The sequence below is a fragment of the Drosophila gunungcola genome, chromosome 3R, assembly GCF_025200985.1.
Source record: "Drosophila gunungcola strain Sukarami chromosome 3R, Dgunungcola_SK_2, whole genome shotgun sequence".
NCBI classification, from domain to species: domain Eukaryota; kingdom Metazoa; phylum Arthropoda; class Insecta; order Diptera; family Drosophilidae; genus Drosophila; species Drosophila gunungcola.
Window position 1 is genome coordinate 24,370,524 of NC_069139.1, and position 19,670 is coordinate 24,390,193.

The window sequence follows — 19,670 nt, forward strand, 5'->3', positions numbered from 1 at the left end:
TTATATTACCAATCGCATGGACTCTTCCAGCTTCTTGGACTTTTGCTGCTCTTGATCCAGGGCCAGCTTCAGTTCCACTGATTGCTGGGTGCCCGCCAGCATAAGATCCCTGCTAAAGTCGTGCATTGAGAGATCGTTGATATAAAGGCCAGTGGTTATCAGCGAATTTAAATCTGGCATTACGGGGGTGCCCAGGAACATGATCATGCGCCAGTTTTCCATGTAAACCATTTGACCTGTGGAAAAAAACGTTTTTCTGTGGTAGTTAAAAATGTAGGAACTTGTGAAATTAATGCCTCGCCATTTTCGGAAAATTCACTTAACCAAATTGTAAACCTTGGGACACCACAGCTCACAAAATAATGTCAATGTTTATAAAAAACTTTAGTCTTAAAATATTTTAAATCAATCAGATTTTATTTTTAATTTAATAGAGGATTTTGCTATCAAACTTATAAATTAAAATACCTTTTAATCTCAATGACTTTTCCGGTTCGCTGCCATCTTCATGCTGAAGTAAGTCCTCGTTTTGGGAATCAAATCTTTCCGTGACTGGATCCACAGTGACCAGTTCAAATATGTTATTGGTGCGATTTAGTATCTGATAAACAAAGCATAGTTAAGTAATATTAAGGCCATTTAAGGAAATAACTTACAGTCTGGAATTTGAATGCAATCAGGGGACGAACCAAATCAAACCAGGCCGTGATTTTTTTGCCCAATAGTTCCGGCAAAATCACCATTAAAGAGTTTCCTATGCTGCGTACCACCATGTCAGCACTAGATTTAAATGGCATAACAGAAAAAATTTGATTTATTTATTTATAAAAAGATGTTGAAGTTTTTTAAGATACATTTTTAGTAATTTTCTTAAAAAAGGATTAAAAAATTGGCCATTTAGGAAGATTTGATTTAAAATGTTAAAAAAAATAAACTAACTTAAAAATAAGTTCGATTAGTAATTATTGTATGAAAAATACCTACCCAAACACCATGCAGAAGGGAAAGATCTCGAACAGCACATGGGCGCTAATGGGCAGGTGCTTTTCCTCCCTCGTCATGGCCAAGGATGCCAGGGTAAACGCCCGATTATCGAAGGTCAGCTGGAAGGTGACGTGGACCGTATCAAAGAGGATCTCCTCCCGAACCAGCTCTATGTGCATCTCCTTGTGGTAAAAATACCGTGCCACCTCTCGAATCTGGCCCATCGTGTAGTAGACGAATCCCCGACGCTTGGAGCGGTAGTGCAGGGTCAGACCCTGCTTCGTCTCGTTCTCGCAGATGAAACTGGGGGCCCTCATCCGCGGATACGAGAACTTCAGGTACTCGTGCAGGTTGTCCAGTCCGTTGAGGAAGTCGCGCATGTGGCGACCCAGCACGGAGAGGACGCGATCGTAGCCATACTGACCCACGAAGCCCACGAAGTAGACGCCCATCTGGTCCATGAACTCTCGCTCGGAAACGCCAAGGACCTATACGATAAAAGGAAACGTTTAATATGATCCCTTAAAACTGCTTTAAAACTAATCGTAAATAACATTATATAAATAAAAGGTTTTTTTTTATCTCTCAAACAAGAAAAAAAGGAAAGCCGAAATGTCTAAATGTCTGCAACTATTAAAAATATAAAAAAATGTATAAAATGGTCATTAAACAATGAAGCTATGTAGGTTTTCCAATGAATTTTTCGATCGTTTCTGAGGCAGCTAGATATCGCTGACCGATTTTAATAATATTAAAAAACTAATTCTGAAATAGTTATCCATCAGTATATAAATTGAAAAACAATGGATCGTATTGGAGCTAAATGATATAGTCGTCCGAACCGGATCGTTCCGACTTATTAACTTCTGAAAAAAAAGGTTTCATCCAGATAGCCTTACAATGTAGAGACTAGTTTGCGTACAAAAGGTCGAAAGAACGGACAGACGGACAAAGCTAGATCGTATCTCGAATCTCCTAGATTAAATGTACTTTATTTGCTCCGAAATGGCTCATTTACTGCATTGCTAACTTTGGCTTTTTATTATAGTACACTCTGAATATTAAGAACAAGTTTCTGTTTCAACTAACCGCTTGGGCCTTTTTGGCCAACTTCTGCAGCAGATTTTCGGGATAGACCTGATGGACGCTGAACGAGGGCGAATCGATGCCAGCCTGTCGTCGGATGTCCTCCCATTTCTCCTCGCCATACACAGACTTGATGTACTCGGAGAGATTCTCCAGGAGCAGTCCGTACATCTTGGGGCCGAGGGAGTCACTTCCGTAGGCTTCACTTGGATGTCATTGATGGTTAGACCTGTAAAAAAAGAACCGGAGTAATTTGATTAGCAACCGGACTTAGCTCAACTTCGGTTTTATTAAACAAATTTATATACAGAAATGAATCACAAAAATAAAACGAAATTTCCAAAACCCTTGACATACATTCCCAACAAGAATTCTTAAGCTTTCCACATTTTTTAATGGCTTTCTTTTATAGATTGACATACTTTTTAACACATTTTATGGATTTTCCCAGTATGATTCTGCATTACACATACGCCCAGCTGGCTTCGGCCCGCCTGAAAAACTGTGCCAATTTCTGTGGGTCCACTTGAACCGTGAAATCATTTAAAATTAATGTCTGGTTTGGATTCTATGGACCAGACTGTCGGCGCCTTCACTCCAGTCAGAATCATATTATTTTCCCATCATTTTGTTGATTCAGCGTGTCAACGAATCAATCCCATTCATCCGCGGAGGCAACTGTCTCGCCATGGCTTTCAACGCCTCTTTGCCGGTCCAAATCAACAATGGCCAATGCCTTTGGTAAGAATAAGAACAACAATGCCCAATGCCTTTGGTAAGAAAAGAAGTCTCAGTTGCAAGGTGGCGAATTGGCGGCACGTTTGCGGTATTAATTTGTAATCATTTGCCAGTGAAGCATTTAAAATTCTAATTATAAAATAATTTGAAAAGACTGTTGTTTTAATTTTGAAGACGATTGAAGTGTTAATTGAAAAGAAAATGAAAGCGATCTAAACCAAAGTAACTATATAACAAAATAAGTATTGAGTTTTGTGAAATTTTTGAGGATAACCCGGCGTACAAAATTATTTTACTGGTTATAATTCCATACATTTTATTTCAATTGTATATCTGACTTAAATTCACTTTTTAAGAAAGCAATCTTTTTTAATTTTAGAGAAATAATAATTGAAATAAATCCTTGGTCCAATCACGATCTTAACAAATAATTTTAAGTCAAAACATTTATCACTATGTAGCTATTCCACAACTATATTTTGTTAAATATTTCCTTTTATGTAGATAAAAATCAAAAGAATAAAATAAATAATTTTATAAGCTTATTTCCTTTAAAATTTTAATTACTGACTCAGCGTCATGTGAACTAGTTCATATAAAACTCATTAAATCATTCATTCATACAGATAATGGTTGAGCAGAGGAACTCGAGACTTGTGCTGCCCAGTTCATTATCCTTGGAAGGGACGGAGCTAATTGCACCCGGCTCAAGGGTTGGTTAATTTAGCCAGGTCCAATTGAGTTGTGCTCACTATTTAGAGCCAAGGACAATTGCTATTTATTCGCTCTTCCTTTGAATCTGGGCTAATTGAATTGCATTCGCATTCAAAGAAATGCACCTGGCTCTGGCCCTGGCTTCTAAGAATAAATAGCACTCCGACACCTTGAGGTATCTGGCGGCATAGCGCAAATGAATGTGATTTGCTGGCATATGTTTCCTCTTTGAATGCAATCCGCATATGTTCGTGTCGATTGGCAACTAAGCCAATTTGCCAACTGGAAATTGAGTCGTGCACTCCGCTGCACTCCTCTGGGAAATTTCAAGCACGAAACGCCCAGCTATCCAACTAACCAACTAACAATTGCGGCCAAATTACAGAAGGGCTGCAAGATCACTCGAGGATACACGAAAGTCAAGTTGCAGGTGGCAATTTGTACAAGCCCTCATTTGTGTCCTTTGCACCCATAATTCACAGTGCGCCTTGTTTATGGCTTATGGCCATTTGTTGTGTCACAAGTCATTTCATGCGCTTCAAACATAGCCCATTATCCATTCGCCCATAAATCCCCCGATGGCAAATCAGGACCAAAATCATAAATTTATGCATATCAGGGCAATTTATTTGAATTTGTTGCTTATGGTTTTTTGCTATGCATTTAAAAAAAAGAAAGAATGTGCTTGAGTTATGCTTTGATTAAGGTAAAGTAGTATTTATTTGTTGTTTTTAGAGGAGGAATTTGCAAGTTAAAGGACTTCAATTTTGAAAACCATTTTTTCAGCAAAACAAAATCTAAATTTATGAAATGTTTTTATGATTTCAATTTTCAAGATTACTTTATTTTTACTACTACTACTTTTATGAACATTTGCATTAAAAATCTTGTTTTTAATAAAAACATTTTGTAAAAGAAAACAACAAATTTTCCTCTGCTTCCCATTATTTAATTAAATATAGAATTTCATATAAACAAAGAAAACGGTATCCTTTGACGTCAGCTTTGGGCGATATACTTAGCTTTCAAGTCGATTTAATGTTTTGTTTTGCCTGTATATTTCCTATTTTCTTGCTTTCTTTTTATACATAGATAAATCTTTGTGATAAACGCGGCAGAAAAAAGTCTTTAGAATATTTATATCGTACAATGATGTGTGAACTGAAGAAACGGAGAAAAAACTGAAGGAAAAAGACAGAAATTGCTAAAAACACCGAAAAGTACAAGACAAAAAATTGAGAAACACAAATAAAAAACAGAACAACTGTCAGAGACAACAGCAGAAAAGACAGCCTAAAAAATTCATGAAACTTTCGGTTTCGACCTTCTAACATTTCGGCATTGGGCGGTGGACACCCCCATAAAAAAAATAATAATATAGAAAACACTTGTGCCAAACATATCAAAACATTGTCCACATTTGTGCTGTCATCTGTGGGCCAAAAAGACTTGAGTAATCTTTATTCATATACTTTGTATAATTGTATATATCTATACCTACTTTTCTTTTTATTACATATTTGTTTGGGGCGGTTAAATGATCGCTCTCGCTTCCCCTCCGTTTCATGAATGGAATGCAAAGACAGATAATTCGCTATTTGTGTGGATGTATTCATTTGAATATACTTAAAGTCAAAAATAATAAACAGGATGTGCATGTTGTATGTCTGTGACGTCAGCAGGCTATTGATAACCGAGTGACTTCTGCCCTCAAAATGGAGAGGAAAGATCGGAGGAAGTAGATTGCAAGTGGGAGGTTCTTTGCTAACCGTTAATGGCTTTCTAAATTATATTTTTAAAAGCAAAGACTTTTAGCCCAAAGTGTCAGCAACATGTTCTATTAAAGAGAAATATATTGAATCATTTTGCCAGTTTGTCTGACCATCATCAATCCATCACCAGCTAAATTTGCGACAGTATTCAAGGTTATTTCTATGCAATTTCCATATAGATAGATTTAATTTTTTCGCCTTAACTGCATTGACCCTAGTGTCCTTTGAGATTAAGAAGATGAAAGGAAATAGACTTCAATTTATTTATAAAGAAATGGGGCAAACAAAATATGCCAAATAACTTAAAGATTTTTTAAAATTTTCTATTTTCCAGTCCGAAGAAAAATTCGTCTGGCATTCAATTTTAATGAAACTATAAACAAATTCTGCTTTTCAGGCACATAGTATATGAAAGCCAAATAAATTATGGAAGGCATTGAGCAAATGTACACATATATCTTTATACATAAAGATTTTATATCTATTTGGTACACCCCCATGATCTGCAATTGCGGGGCTGTAGAAACAATTAATTTTCAAGTTCACTTGCGTGGGTCGATGTCGGTTTGGGACGCATAGAAAATTAGACCCTAGCTGGCCATAAGCTATAGATACGGATTTCAGCTGCAAAATCAGGCGAGCGCCTATATCCACATGTATATATCGAGTACACATATTTATTTTTATATTTCGAGAAAAATTCATTTGAAGGTGTCTGCTATATGTTAAGGTTAAACATTGTTATATATAGATTCGGCAAAACTATGTATTAGTGCCACATTCTGTGTGTATTTTTATTCATATTGTATGTTAGACAGCATAGAGAGGGATACAGCTTTTCAGCTGTGGCATTAAAAAGCATTATGCTCTATTTATGTGTCCCCAGGGGATCTTAGTTGAAAGTCTTATCAAAATATAAAAAACTGAAAAAAAGGATAATGAAAACAAATAACAAGCTTCAAAATTTTAATTGTAATTTTTTGTAAGGCTCTGAGAAGAGATTTAATTTGCATCCTATTTTGAAACTGGTATAAAAATAAATATTTTATCAATACGGAGAGTAAAATTAAAGCCTTGAAAAAAATAAAGAGCATACAAAACAGTCACAAAAAGTAAATTTCATTAATATATAACAAAAGGCTGAAATGTATTTATTTTCGCTAATTTGCTGTGACTCAAAATTATATTTATATTATTTAATTTTTTGGTTGCTTTTCTGAGCTGATCAGCCAAAAACAAATTGCTCATACGCAGCGTTGACATTGGTAGAATCTTAATAATTCGTTTTTCGTTTAGTTACGTTTCATTTCATTTGCGAAAACTACAAACAGCCTTCACATTGGAAAGACAATTTATTACAGACCAAGTGTGAGAGTAATGAAATTTGTATAAATTATTTGTTGGAATTGCAGTCACTTAGCGTTTGACATTCCGACAGCTAAAAATCTAATCCCCTCATCTGACTTTTAATGCAGTTTATAACTAAATTTGTTGTAAATTGCATTATAAAATATGGGGAATTTGCGAAGAGCAAATTGTTTGACATTGTCTGCAGTTGTTTCACTAAATAATCAGCTTACATTTCGAACTCATTTCTCAAGAGGCTTTAATTTATTTACGATTTTTATTCGGATTTTTTTTGCTGTGAAAGAATAATTAAATTTTTTTCAAAATCTTAAGTTCCGTTTTTGGGTACAATATTCCTAGCCATTTATTGAGTGTCCTTCAGCAGAACATCAAAGAAATTTAGAGAAAATCGCAATTGAGTTGCCAATAAACTAAAATTAAATTCGAAACTCGACAAAAACGAAAGTAAAATAAAAAGTTGCTCAATTCATTCTAATGAGAAGCCAAAAAAGTGTGCCAGAAAGTAAAAGTTGAATCACATCACCGAAATCACTGATTGGGCCAAACAAAAAACCTTTGCCAGGTATTTCCCAATTTCCCGTGAGTTTTTTGTTCATTTTTTATTCGCTTTTCTTGTTGGTTCATCAAACCGCATTCGGATATTCAAAGTCAAGTTCAAGTTTAAATGGTGCAGCAAGCTTGTTAAGGGTACAAATTTCAAATTAATCTTACATAAGGTAAACAAACAAAGTCAAAAGAACATTTCAATGCAATTGCATTTGGCCTTGAGTTGATATGATCAAAAACACATGCCGGGAAGTGTTGTAAGCAAGAGTGGAAAGGTCAAATTGATCTCCGCGGATGTATTCACTATAAATAGATTGATATGTACTCCCTGATCTGCCCTTCAACTCTGCGCGATGTAATAGTATATGATGAGGAAAGCTTTACTAATCTTTGTTTATACATTTTCATTGGAATTTCCCTGGAAAAAGTGTGTTTTGATTACTAAACATTAGGCAGCACGTGGGAAGAAAAATTATACCCTGAAAAAGGGGAAAACAAATTTTAGACAAATCTGTAGTAGTAAAAGTCATTGTTATTGTAGATTGTTGATTCTTTTTACACATTTAAAATATTAAAGTAGGTACATGCTATTTAAAAACAAAACCGAGATGACAAGATCTATTTCTGCAAAAATCTTCATTGAAAATAATTTTTTTTAGTATGAGGGTATTATTTTTATAGATAAAATAGAAATGAAAACCATACATTTAATTATATTTATGATCTATTGCTATAGTTCTTTAATTATATAAATATTTAATAAAGAAAACGTTTAGTATCTTTACTCTTACTGTGATACCATTTATCAGTTATCGCACACTATAATAATAGTTAAAGTATCAGTAAACCCTGCATTTACTTTGCGTTTTCAGAATTGTTTATTTATCTGTGTGGGAATGTAGCTGGAAACGGTTTTTTCAATTATCAGGAAGCTAAATTTTAGCTAATGCCAAACGAAAGCCAAAAGTAAACAAATAAACGGAAATTATATACGGAAAGAACATAGTTCCTAACGGCTAACATATAAATGTTTATGTCAATATCTTTAAATCAATTAAATAAAATAAGAAAATGTTTGTTATGAATTACTTAGAGAGCAAAGTTCATTGATCAGTTCAATACCACAATTGACGCATTTCCTCTAAGAAATCAAGTAATGCAAAAATGTTAAGGTTATAAAGAACGACACGGAAAACCAGAAAACAATCAAAGAAAATGTTAAAACAAGATACGGGATTTTCTGAAAGAAATATGGGATCGTATACGTGGGATAAATTAGCTAGGTTTCTTTTATGATCATCGTCATCGCGATTTCGGTTTTGAATCGCTGCAAACAATGAGTGGGTGCCACCACACGATCTATCAGAACATCAGAAAGCTTTCCCATAACCGATCTCCGGAGCTTTGCCACACAGACACACGGAAAATTACTCACGGATAGAGCAACCTACGCCGTAAAGGAATGCGCCGTGCTTTTGGGCCGAAACGGAATGGCAAAATTCTGAAACGAGTAAAATTGGTGAGGCGAATTTTCTTGGGGTTTGCAGTTTGAAAAAATTCTTCGTTGAGGATAGATCGCTATTTTTTAGGAGTAAATTTAAATTGTAAGCGACCCCAAAACATATTAAACCACACAAATAAATATTAGAAAATTAAATAATTATAAACGAAACGAAAATTAATAAACTGAAATTAAATAAAGTGCATTACTATAAGACTATGTGAATAAATGGATTTACCTGGTGACAAATTATGGAAACATGATCGAGTTATGAATGAACCGAAATTCCAAAGAAGAAAGACATTGATTATATAAGAGAGAACTTACTGAATGACATTTGATACCAAAAGTGTTGGAGCCTTTCAACAGTTTGTGCAGTGAAATATTTAACAAAAACAATCTTGAACTAATTTAATTTAATTTAATACAGAATAATTATTTATTTTGAGAATTTGGATACTTTTAGTATTCTACATTTGCAAATTTTTTAAATCTTTTACACTGTTCTTCGATACTAAAGTAAATTCCGATGAAAGCCTGAATAACAGAACAAATTCAACTCAAGGACATTTAAAAATAAAAGCAAATTTAGCTGAAGCTTATACACACACTCTTACACTTACACGCATACACTGACTGCTAGAGCATACAGCACACGTTTTTGCTTGTTCTCATACACAGAAGTGTGAAAATTCCCATCCAACATAAAAATATTTTTATATTTGAGCAAACCAGAAGAAGCAGAACTCGAAATAAAAAACACAAAAACCGAACCGAAATATATTTATTTTTAGTGAGATTGATCTTGCGTCTGCTGCCGTTGTCTGATCGTGGTATTATATTAGATATATGTATATATTTTATAAACTTTGCACTGCTCTAAAGTGGCACACAGTCTGTTTATTTACGAACCGAGAGACTTTCAGCGCTAAAGCAAAAAACTAAACTGAGGAAACATCCCATCAATCGAGAAAAAAACGATTCCAATTCGTGTGTGTTGCCTGGCATTTCCCGGGAAATAGAATAAACTAAAAAAACCGAAAAAAATTGGAATACATTGGAAAATTGCTAAGACAACTTTCTTCCCAACTTTATTACAGCGAACGAGTTCAACGATTTTTTCGTGAACAGAACAAAACAAATCGATCAAAATGTTCAAAAACCACTTGGAAATGATTGGGCGCAATGAGAGCCCCAGCAAGAAGGCGAAATTCTGGCAGTCCTACATCAGGTCCCTGAAGGGTAAGTATTTAGTTACAACATAGGGATGTATTCATAAGGAAAAGTAATTTGTGTTTTTATACATAACAACTTTTAAAATTTGAGCTATTATACCATTTTCAAATTGATTCACAGACAATCAAATGTAATATAAAATATTTAACTTTTTTTTAAATTTAACCTTAACTATTAAAAATATTATTTAAGTTTTCCAAATTTAAGTTGATTTAGGGATTTAGTCAAAAATATATTAATAAACTTTGGGCAATGAGCAACACAAATAGCTTAGCCTATATGTATAGTCTATTTATTTTGGCAGGTGTCATATCAGTCGAGCTATATACTTGGACTTGCTCTGGTGGGAAAGCTTTTTCGCCATAGAGTATATAGAGAGAAATATTTGAAATATGTGCTCAGGTTTTCAACAAAGAAAAAAATATAGGATACACATGGGGCGGCGCATCTATGATAGACATCGAATAGAAATCAACTTATTTTTTTGCCCCGTTGGCATTGAGCCAAATAGTGAAAATAGCCGAAATATTTAAAAAGCAATGAACTAAAGCGCTGGGTTATCCAAACATCTACCTCTATCTCTATTTATAGGCTCCGAGGACATCCGTGCCCACGAGACGCCGCGTGCCTCTCGTCCCTACAGCTCCTACCTGGACTCGCCCTCCTACAGGAGCATCTACGACGAGCCCGCCACCGCCAACGAGCGCGTCCAGTCCTCTGGCTACAGATATCTGCCAGTGAGCCGCGACACCTACGGCTACTCGCCCCGTGCCATCTACGATCATCACTACAGCCGAACAAGTAAGTTGGGCAACGTCATCATCTACCGCCGATCCCCCGCCTAACTTCTTTACACAGCTGAGAATTTGTATCTTTATGCACTCAATTTCCATAGCCTTGCAGTTATTAATCATAAGTAATGAAGGGAAAAAAGGCATTCTATATTTAAAAATAATCCTGAAAAAAGGTTAAATAGGTTAAAAGTATTTTATTTCAAAGATAATAATTTAAAATAAAAGTAGAAGCCATAGGTTACATTTGTAAAATTAATTATAATTATATTAAAATATTCTAATCTAATCTATTATAATAATCTAAACAGAAAGTAAAGATGTCGGTCTGATGATTTCATGAGTTTGTGCTTTTTTTATAAGGTATTTCTATCCCTACAATTTATATTGAAAATATAGCTTTCTATGATCAATTCATGAATTTCTTCTTTGAGGCAATATAATACAGGGCTAAGCAAATTAAATAGAACTTATAGAATCAGCTAATTGTTATCACCTGATTGGGATTTGCAAGGTTATGTAAGCTTCGGTCGATCCGAACGTAAACAGCTCTATCAGCTTTTCTTTCTCGCTTCGACGCGCCATCAATCAATCAGCCGAGTCATTTCAATCATCTCACAACTGCATTCTCGCCGCTGCCTGCCACAAAAGCTTTTGACAGCACCTTGAATATCTCAGATCCGCCATAATTTTATGATTTTTTCTTTAAGGCCTGCGATGGTCTTTGTGTGAGCGCGCTATGATTTCATAAATTTAAAAATAAAAACGCCAGCGCCAAAAGCCAAAATACTATTACGTCAATGAAAGTTTCGCTTCGCTTCGACTCGTTGGTGTTGATTTTGGCAAAGATCTCAAAAAAAAATTAGACACAATATAGGCTACACACAAACAAGCTCACATTTGAGTGCCATATATCGAGTCAGGTATATAAGAGGAATTTTCGACTCAATTTTTGGTGCGTGCTCTGGGATCAAATGACTCTGGCGGCCCTCGATGCGCGGAAACCAAAGTTCTCTTTTCCGATTTTCCGAATTTCCACACACTCACACTCTGGCGAAACACCCCATTATCCCCGCCCCCTTTTCCACCTTCAGTATGGTACCCCGTTTGCCTAAATTATAGTTTTGTTTTTCGCTTTTTTTTGGACTAACCAATTGTTTTTCTTTCTCTCTTTCTCTTTCGTAAATGTTTCAGAATATACATAAATGTGTGTCGTCAAAATAAATACACATATGTATCCGAGCGATATATATTTTTTGATATTTTATGCGCACTCTCTCTATATATATTTATATATATATTTGTTGTTCTATCTAGGCAAAAGACAACTTAAATTTAGTGAAAAGGATTTTGTGTGTAGCTTTTAGTTTAAAAATCTAAATCAGAAAATGATTTATTTGGTAGCCAGTATATACATGTGTATATATATGTATATGTTTTGTGTGTGAAATAAAATCGTTAAACAACCTGCTGTTGCTCTCTCTGTGGTGTTGCATTCATCCATCATCAACAATCCATCAAGGGTCATCAAAGGGTTTGCTATGAAACACCCATCGATTTAAAACCTAACCACGGCTTGTACTTCATCTCGCATTGGGCGTAGTTAATTTTTATTTAATTGCCTTTTGAAATGCTTTACTGATTTCCCGATTCCCTCTCTTCTTTTTGCCGCTTTCGCTATGATAATAATGCTTTCTGGGATTGCGTACGTATCGAATATTGCGCATACGTCGTGTGAGCCCACGCCTTAAACATACCGTTTTCTGTAAGCAATTATTTTTGACTTGTTCTGTTTGGAATGCTTAACCAGTTTAGGGAATAGCTTTTCGAGTTTTCGTTAAACATTCCTTTTTTTGGATAGTTCCAGCTAACTACGACGCAGAGAAGGCCTGGAATGATCATCTGAAGCGCATGCAGGAGATCGAGCGCAGGTAGGTGTCCCTAGTCCTTTGCTTTCTCTTCGTGATTATCTAAAACTGTTCGGCATACCTTCCCAATTAGATACCCATCTCGCTATGGTCTCTACTTGAGGGACAAGCCACTCACGCCCAACTCTCTGGTGCCCCTGGAGTACGAGCCAGAGGACAAGCTGCTGGCTGAGCTCAACAAGGGTAAGGATATCAAAGACATTTTCTAAGTCCAACGCCAGAAAACAAAACAAAATCCAACACCAACATCAACAGGAAAGTAAACAACACAACAACATCAACAACGAACATTTTAAAATAATATATATACAAAATGTAAGCACGAACTCAAAAAAATAGCAAATGATATCTGAATCCAACATCCAAAACGAACTCAACGAAATTTTTTTCAAATTCAGCCAACATTAAAAAAAAACTCTTGCAGACATTTCTCAATCAAGTTACGATTATATTTTTGTCTAAAATCTTTTTTGTTTAAACTCTATCTTGCAGCTATAAAAGTTTGAAGCGCTGAGCGTAAATCAAAATAATTACTTTTGTTTGCTTAGCTTGTAAAAGACTCTTGTAAATTTATGCAAAATCTGTTAAACTTAAACAAGGCGAAAGGAAAAACGAAAAATAATTGTAATCAACTTCTGTCTGTAAAAAGTAATCCCAGAACCCAGCAATAGTCAAGTCGAGTGAAAATTTCGTTAAATGTTTCATTGTATAATATATATTTATATAAATATACAAATGCTTTATTTTAATTATTAACTTATACAAAATCAACAACAACAAAAGTAATAAAACCAACAACAAAACATTTATAAAAAAAATCTAATTTTAATTGTAGCCATTAAATATATTTAAAATAAACATATTTAACGAACCCATCCATTCATTCCTTCCTAAAAACCATCCATCCATACCCCGATTATCTTAAGCCTCTCTTCTAACAGCTGCTGTACCAAAGAGCATAGTTTTTGCTGCTAAATCAACTATTCGAGCCCACTGTAGCCCCACTGGCAACTATACCCGAACAAAGAACACTTTTTCCGCCCTTCAGTTACTTTAAAGAAACCGACCTTAATTAATAATAAAAAACATATTTAATACCAATCAAGAAAACGTGTGTTTTGGAACTTTTTATCGCAAAGGAAATTCTCTATTTGGTCTTTATTTTCTAACCATTCATTCGCATTTCGAAATTAATATGTCAATGTTTGTACCTTGTCCAGTTCGCTGTTGTCTTTCGTCTAGTCCCTCGTTTCACTACTAAAATCAAAGCATAGAAATTCACATTACACTGTGCGGTGCCTGTATATAAACTGCCAAAAATACTCAAAAAATTACTATTAGAAACTAAAACTTTATACAAACTCAAATGAAATATTTAACGAACTCTCTTATGAAAACATATGTTTCATGTTCACTGGCAGATAATTTATAAAATTTCCTCGTGGAGTCCCAGTCAAAACTCCCAATACTGTACTTGTGTATCGTGCCCACAGTTTTGTGTAATTTGTACTTTGTATTTTGTTTGGTATGTTGTTTGTTTCCAATTGTAAGCATTTTTAGAACATCGTTGGGTTGGTGATGTATTTTCTTCTGGTAAGTACAGGTATTTGTAGGCAGAGAAGCACTTATTTAGATGCATTAACAATTGTTTAAGGTATTAAGCTTTTATAAAAAAAATTGATGGAGAATACCAACAAAAAATACAAACTAAAAATTATTTAAATTCTTTTACGAGTAGAGTTAAAGTGTAATTTTATATACATTTAAATAAAACATTTTTATAACTGAGTAATTTTGTGTTCTTATAAAGTTACTTGAAATACAATACTTCTCCTAATTAAAAATGGCACGATTAAATTGTGCTTTCATTTCGGAATTTAAAAAATCAATCAAAAGCTCCTAGTGACGATATCAAAAATAATAAAATTTATAAAAACTTTGTATTTATTTTGTCGTAAAGAAAAGGGTTTGATGCTTATTTTCCTGAAATATATTTGAATTTAAAAAATTTATGAAAAACACCTTTTTACTAGGTAAAAGCTAGTGGCGACCGCAAAAACAAATATGTTTCGACCCAAAATTTGATATTAGCCATGTTGGTTGTTGAAGGTGATTTCGTCACTAGTTTTTTTTTTTGGTTGGTTACTAGAACAGAATTCTTCAATGAATGTTTTGTGAAGACACCTATTCGACCTGGTTACTTACTTGAACCCACCTCCCCCTTCTGGTTTCAGCTCGTCGCTCGGCCTCGCCGTTCCGCCCCGCCAGGAGCACCCGTGCCGGCAGCGAGCCGTACGTGCCGCCACCGTCCTACTGGAACCGCGAGGGCAGCGTGCCCCGCGGCGGACCCTCGGTCTTCGACCGTGCCACCAGCTTGGCCCCGTTCACGAGGCCCAGCTTCCGCGCCAGCTCGTTGGAGCCGCTGGACGAACTCTTTGAACGTAAGTTGCCCGCGATCGCCGAGGCTGATTCGGCGCCAAATGATGCACCCAGTCGGTCACTAGGTGTTTTCGAGCGCGCCGGCTCGCCAAGTCCCACTCCCGTCAAAGCCGGTCGCTGGGGACCACGCCCCACCGAAGTCGCCTACGATGCTGAGGGTAAAAATCAAAATTTCACCTATATCCGAATTTGTCCTGATACAAGAAGAGACGAAATTTGCGTGTTATTGTTAAATTTTATGTGACTTTTTGTCGGCTTCTTTTGAAACCTCTCGAAACGCGAGACAAACGATGATGGAGTTGATGGCGAAGATGAGATAGGGTGCGACGAACGCGTTGAAAAATCGCTGCCATATTTTTCGTGATGCGTTCGAGCCGCTCTTGTTCCTCCCACTCATCGTGTGGCTATATAATTTGTCAAAATTATTTCCACTCTATGGCTTCGCCAGCAAGAGTATTTGTCGTGTTATTAGTTTGAGTTTGCCAGCAGCATCAGCAAAACTTGAAAAGTGTTGCCCGAAGTGTAAGCGCCGCGCTATGAGTCCTTAAATGCAAATCGATTTCATGATTTTACAATTTTCAATAATAAATTGGAACATTTACAAATTAGAACGTAATAAAACTAAAATATTATCAATACGTTAGATCAGTTAAATAAACAAGTCACAATCTTATAATTTTTAAATTTAAAATAATCTTAGCAAATTCAAACAAAATATTTACTTCTCTTTCATTTAATGGTTTAAAAGAGCAAATTTATAGCTTTCAAATACTTCAATCTAAATTGCTTAAGGTAGCCCTTTAAAAGTCATAAAATGTTGACAGTTAAAATAACGAATTAACAATCTACTTAAATTTATTTCAAAAATCCAATTAAATTTTGCAAAGTTTCGAAAACCAATTTAATGCTTCATTGAATCGGTTTGCATTCCTTATGAAATCCTAAACCAGAACCCCCTTTCATATGCCCACTGGTTCGCTTGTCGATGTGCTCACTGTACGTGCGCCTGCCCATCATTTTCCATGTCACCTCCTCTCTATCAATCTATTCTCTTCCAATTCTTTTATCATTTTCCTCCATGCATTTTTCCCCCTGCCATTTGTCCTTTTGGTATTTTTTCCACAACGAAATCCCAACATACGCATGGAAAATATCAAATTATTGTTGATTGTTAAAGCGTTGTTTTTTTTATTTGATTTACTTTTATTTTAGTTTAAAAAACATAGCAAAAACAAAAAATATTTTTCTTTCTGCTCTTCTTGTATACATTGCTACAACAATACAAACAATAACAAATGAAACCCAACAACATCTGATTGTATACCCAACCAAACGCACAACAAAACCAAACGACATCAAAACGAAATCATCCCACCTATATCATCTGTGATGGTTATGCTACTGAATATGCCAACAAAATAGGACTCCCGATCTTCCACCCCCGCAACCGGTTCAGGGATCTGCTGAGCCCCAGCCCCAATTTGCCGATCTCCTCGATTGTGCGCGATCCCTTCTGGTGGGACGTGGATGACCTTGTGCCCTTCCGCGCCACCTCGGTGCCCCGTGCCTCGAGCCCAGTGGCCCGCGATTCGTACTTGTCGCCGGTGAAGAATCGCTACTTGTGGTCCAAGCACCCAGCCAGACCCTTGACACGTAAGTCCTCTTTTTCTTACATTTATGGGAACATATATTGTGGTCTTACCAATTGGGAAAAAATGAAAAATATTCGAAAAATCCTTGGGAATTTATTTGGCAAATGTATATTGGTCATTGGTAAGATCTCCTGTATATAGATACACAGTTTGTAAATACTATCCAATTGGTATTCCCTTCCCTAGAGAGCCCTTAGATTTTCCATAAAAGCATGAGAGAAACAACTTGCATTAAAATATAAAGTTTGTATAAAAAATAATTACTTTAAGGTGGAACCATTTGGTCCTAGTATGATTTGGATTCAATATTTTAAATTGGAACCAATCAAATTATTGTTTCCTAATCTAAAAGAAAAACTTTTAAAACTTTAAGTATGTAATTTTAATTTGACTGCTGCGCAATACCTTGTATTGCTAAAAAAAATACTAAATAAAAAAATTACATAGTTTTGTAACGATTTCTTTAATATAATTGAAAGCTTTAGTATTAGCATTAAACTTTCTTTCATGGTTTTGACAAATTATATTTTTCCCAATACATTTTCAATATTGTTTATATTTAACTTTATTATTTCTGTTTTATTTACATCTTAATATTCATAAACAGCTGAGGGAGACGATATATTCTAAACAAAATATAGATTCAATATCACAAACAATCGTTTAGCTCTAATAACAAAGCGACGCTATATCAATCATATAGCAATTCTGTAATTTTTTTGTACTTAATTTTACATAAATTACATGTAACGAAATGTAAAAAAAACAAATTGGTAAGAAACAGAAAAAGCATGTAAAACGATAAATTTGTTCATTGTAGAAACTACACAAATGACTTGTAGTGTTCACATTAAATCCTTTTAAAAATATGTCCTGTAGTACCCCGTATTCGTATCTTCCCCCAACATGTAGAGTTTACAATTAAAATAGATATAAACGTCAAATAATGATTGAGTTCTGTAGTTTTGGTAAGATTGGTTGTAATAAACGAAGAATTTATTTTTCTTACCTTAGTAATGTAATTGGTCATCTCATAAATTTTATGGGCGAATTTGTGGTCTAATTTAATTATTTTTCTGACAGTGAAGAAAGACAAAGTCGCGTATTACTTTAAAATATTTATTAAATACACAAATACACAAAATAAGCCCTTTATTATTTGCTATTTCCAAAATGTATCAAAAATGTATTTATTTTTTACAAAGTACTAGATTATTTACCTAAACATCAGAACCCTTTCATTTAGTTTAAAATTGTATTTAACCTTTGTAGCAAGAATTTGGTAAAACTTCTGCACGTCATGTCCTTTTTATTACAATTATATGTTTGTCACAAGCATTTATATTAATATTTTGTTAATAATGGTAAATTTCCCTTTTCATAGCTCACCGCTCAATTTTGTAAACGAACGAAACAACGAACTACTTAGCAACAAGAACATCCTGAAGAACAACAACGAATGCATCACAAGGGGCTCCCAAAACAACGACATTTCGCTTTGGAGTAAATCAGTAGCAAAAGGTGTAAGACCTTTTTTCGAAGTCTCAATATCCGCCAACAACGTTTGAATTTTTTCAAAACTGCAAGAACCTCTCTAGGGAAAACCACAAACTTTTACGTCGGGGGGTTCTCTAAAACATTTGCCAATAAGTGCGTACTTCCCGAAGAAAAAACAACCGAATAAAACTCAAACTCTCTATTTAATTTTTATTTCCTGATTTCTTAAGATCCTGTCTTAAATGTTAAGTGCAAGAATATGAAAAAAATCGATTTACATTTATTATAATAAAAGAATAAAATCAACTTATGAGTTCCCCATTTGAAGTCACACCATCAAACGATCAATGGGTATCATAAATTGTTCCTTTTTTGTATATTTTAGATGCTATATATAAAATATTTATACAACAACATGTATTTGTAAAAACCATATCGTCTCTCTTGTGGAGCTCGGTAAAACATTTAGAAAACTTTATAAAAGATATGTATATGTCTGCCACAACACATCCAACATTCGGCCTATCCATACATATACTGGACATTTTCAATTTGTAATAATAATAAAAAAAAAACTTCAAAAACCTTAATTGGAAAAATTCTTTATTAATTGATGTAGGAAATTGGTATGTGTCCTTGGGGTTGTTGTTTGAAAAGATACAAGTATAAGCTTTGAAAGTTTTGTATTTGTTTTTTATTTTTATTTATTGGAATCCTGGTATCCTTGACCCCTTTAACACAACTCAACGTCCATTGAGCATCGATGTGGCCGCATTTATTGCCCCTTTTTCCGGCCTTTCCCTATTTCGTCTATGTCCTGTGCCATTTATCTTTCCATTTACTGCCTCATTGCTCCATTTTTTCGTGTTACTTTGACGTTTTTGGCGTTTAGCACGCAATTGTTTCGCACTTCTTGTTCGCTCATATTCTCCGCCTGCCATTTGTCTATGCCATGACTTTGCCCCAGTCTTTGGGGGCTAGTGAAAGTGCGGCGGGGTGGGAATACTCTGAGAGGTTGGAGCGTTTTTCTGGCAGGAGCCTGTCAAATTGTTGGCGTACGGAACACGCTTCATTGTGTTTGCTCTTCAATCGCCTTAATTTCCCTTGCTCCTTTATTGTTACTAGTCATTTGTGACTTCTTTTTGGCTTTTGGCTACATATAGATGGGTTTCTTTCTTCTTTCCATTTAATTATTGATTCTAACGAATTTTCTATTTGCCAAAGGTCAATGCAATGTCAGAAGCAACTCCTGGGAGATCTCAACCGCCGTGTTTCAATAGCATTTCAATTGCTTTTTAACTGCGTTCCCCCGAGTGAAAGTGTGTGTGCCTGTGGGGAAACTGGAATATGTTTGCCCAGTCACGTGCAGACTTTGCAATTTTCGTGTGACTCTCTCCCGTTTAATTAAAATATTTATT

At 35.0% G+C, this 19,670-nt stretch overlaps 2 protein-coding genes across 9 annotated transcripts in view; one reads left to right on the plus strand and one right to left on the minus strand.

Annotated features, from left to right (window-relative positions):
• Positions 1-19,670, minus strand: part of LOC128263224 (soluble guanylate cyclase 88E) — a 41,551-nt gene that overhangs the window by 4,759 nt on the left and 17,122 nt on the right. The window contains 5 exon segments of the mRNA XM_052998096.1: positions 10-236; positions 469-601; positions 657-780; positions 985-1,472; positions 2,074-2,299. Of these exon segments, the coding sequence (XP_052854056.1) occupies positions 10-236; positions 469-601; positions 657-780; positions 985-1,472; positions 2,074-2,241 (1,140 nt within the window). The 5' untranslated portion in view covers positions 2,242-2,299.
• LOC128263298 (uncharacterized) overlaps positions 8,669-19,670 on the plus strand; it is a 97,185-nt gene continuing 86,183 nt past the window's right edge. Inside the window, exons 1-9 of one of the 8 annotated variants that reach the window (XR_008268428.1) lie at positions 8,669-8,812; positions 9,810-9,951; positions 10,537-10,746; positions 12,598-12,667; positions 12,738-12,847; positions 14,899-15,261; positions 16,526-16,756; positions 17,363-17,528; positions 18,140-18,558. Coding sequence is in view for 5 of the 8 variants with exons in the window: in XM_052998283.1 (XP_052854243.1) it covers positions 9,861-9,951; positions 10,537-10,746; positions 12,598-12,667; positions 12,738-12,847; positions 14,899-15,261; positions 16,526-16,756; positions 18,140-18,159 (1,095 nt within the window). In the remaining 3 variants the exon portion in view is untranslated. Of the gene's footprint in view, positions 8,813-9,809; positions 9,952-10,536; positions 10,747-12,597; positions 12,668-12,737; positions 12,848-13,156; positions 13,488-14,898; positions 15,262-16,315; positions 16,757-17,362; positions 17,529-18,139; positions 18,559-19,670 lie in introns of those variants that run through there. The other 7 variants (XR_008268432.1, XR_008268435.1, XM_052998283.1 and 4 more) reach the window with 7 other exon arrangements.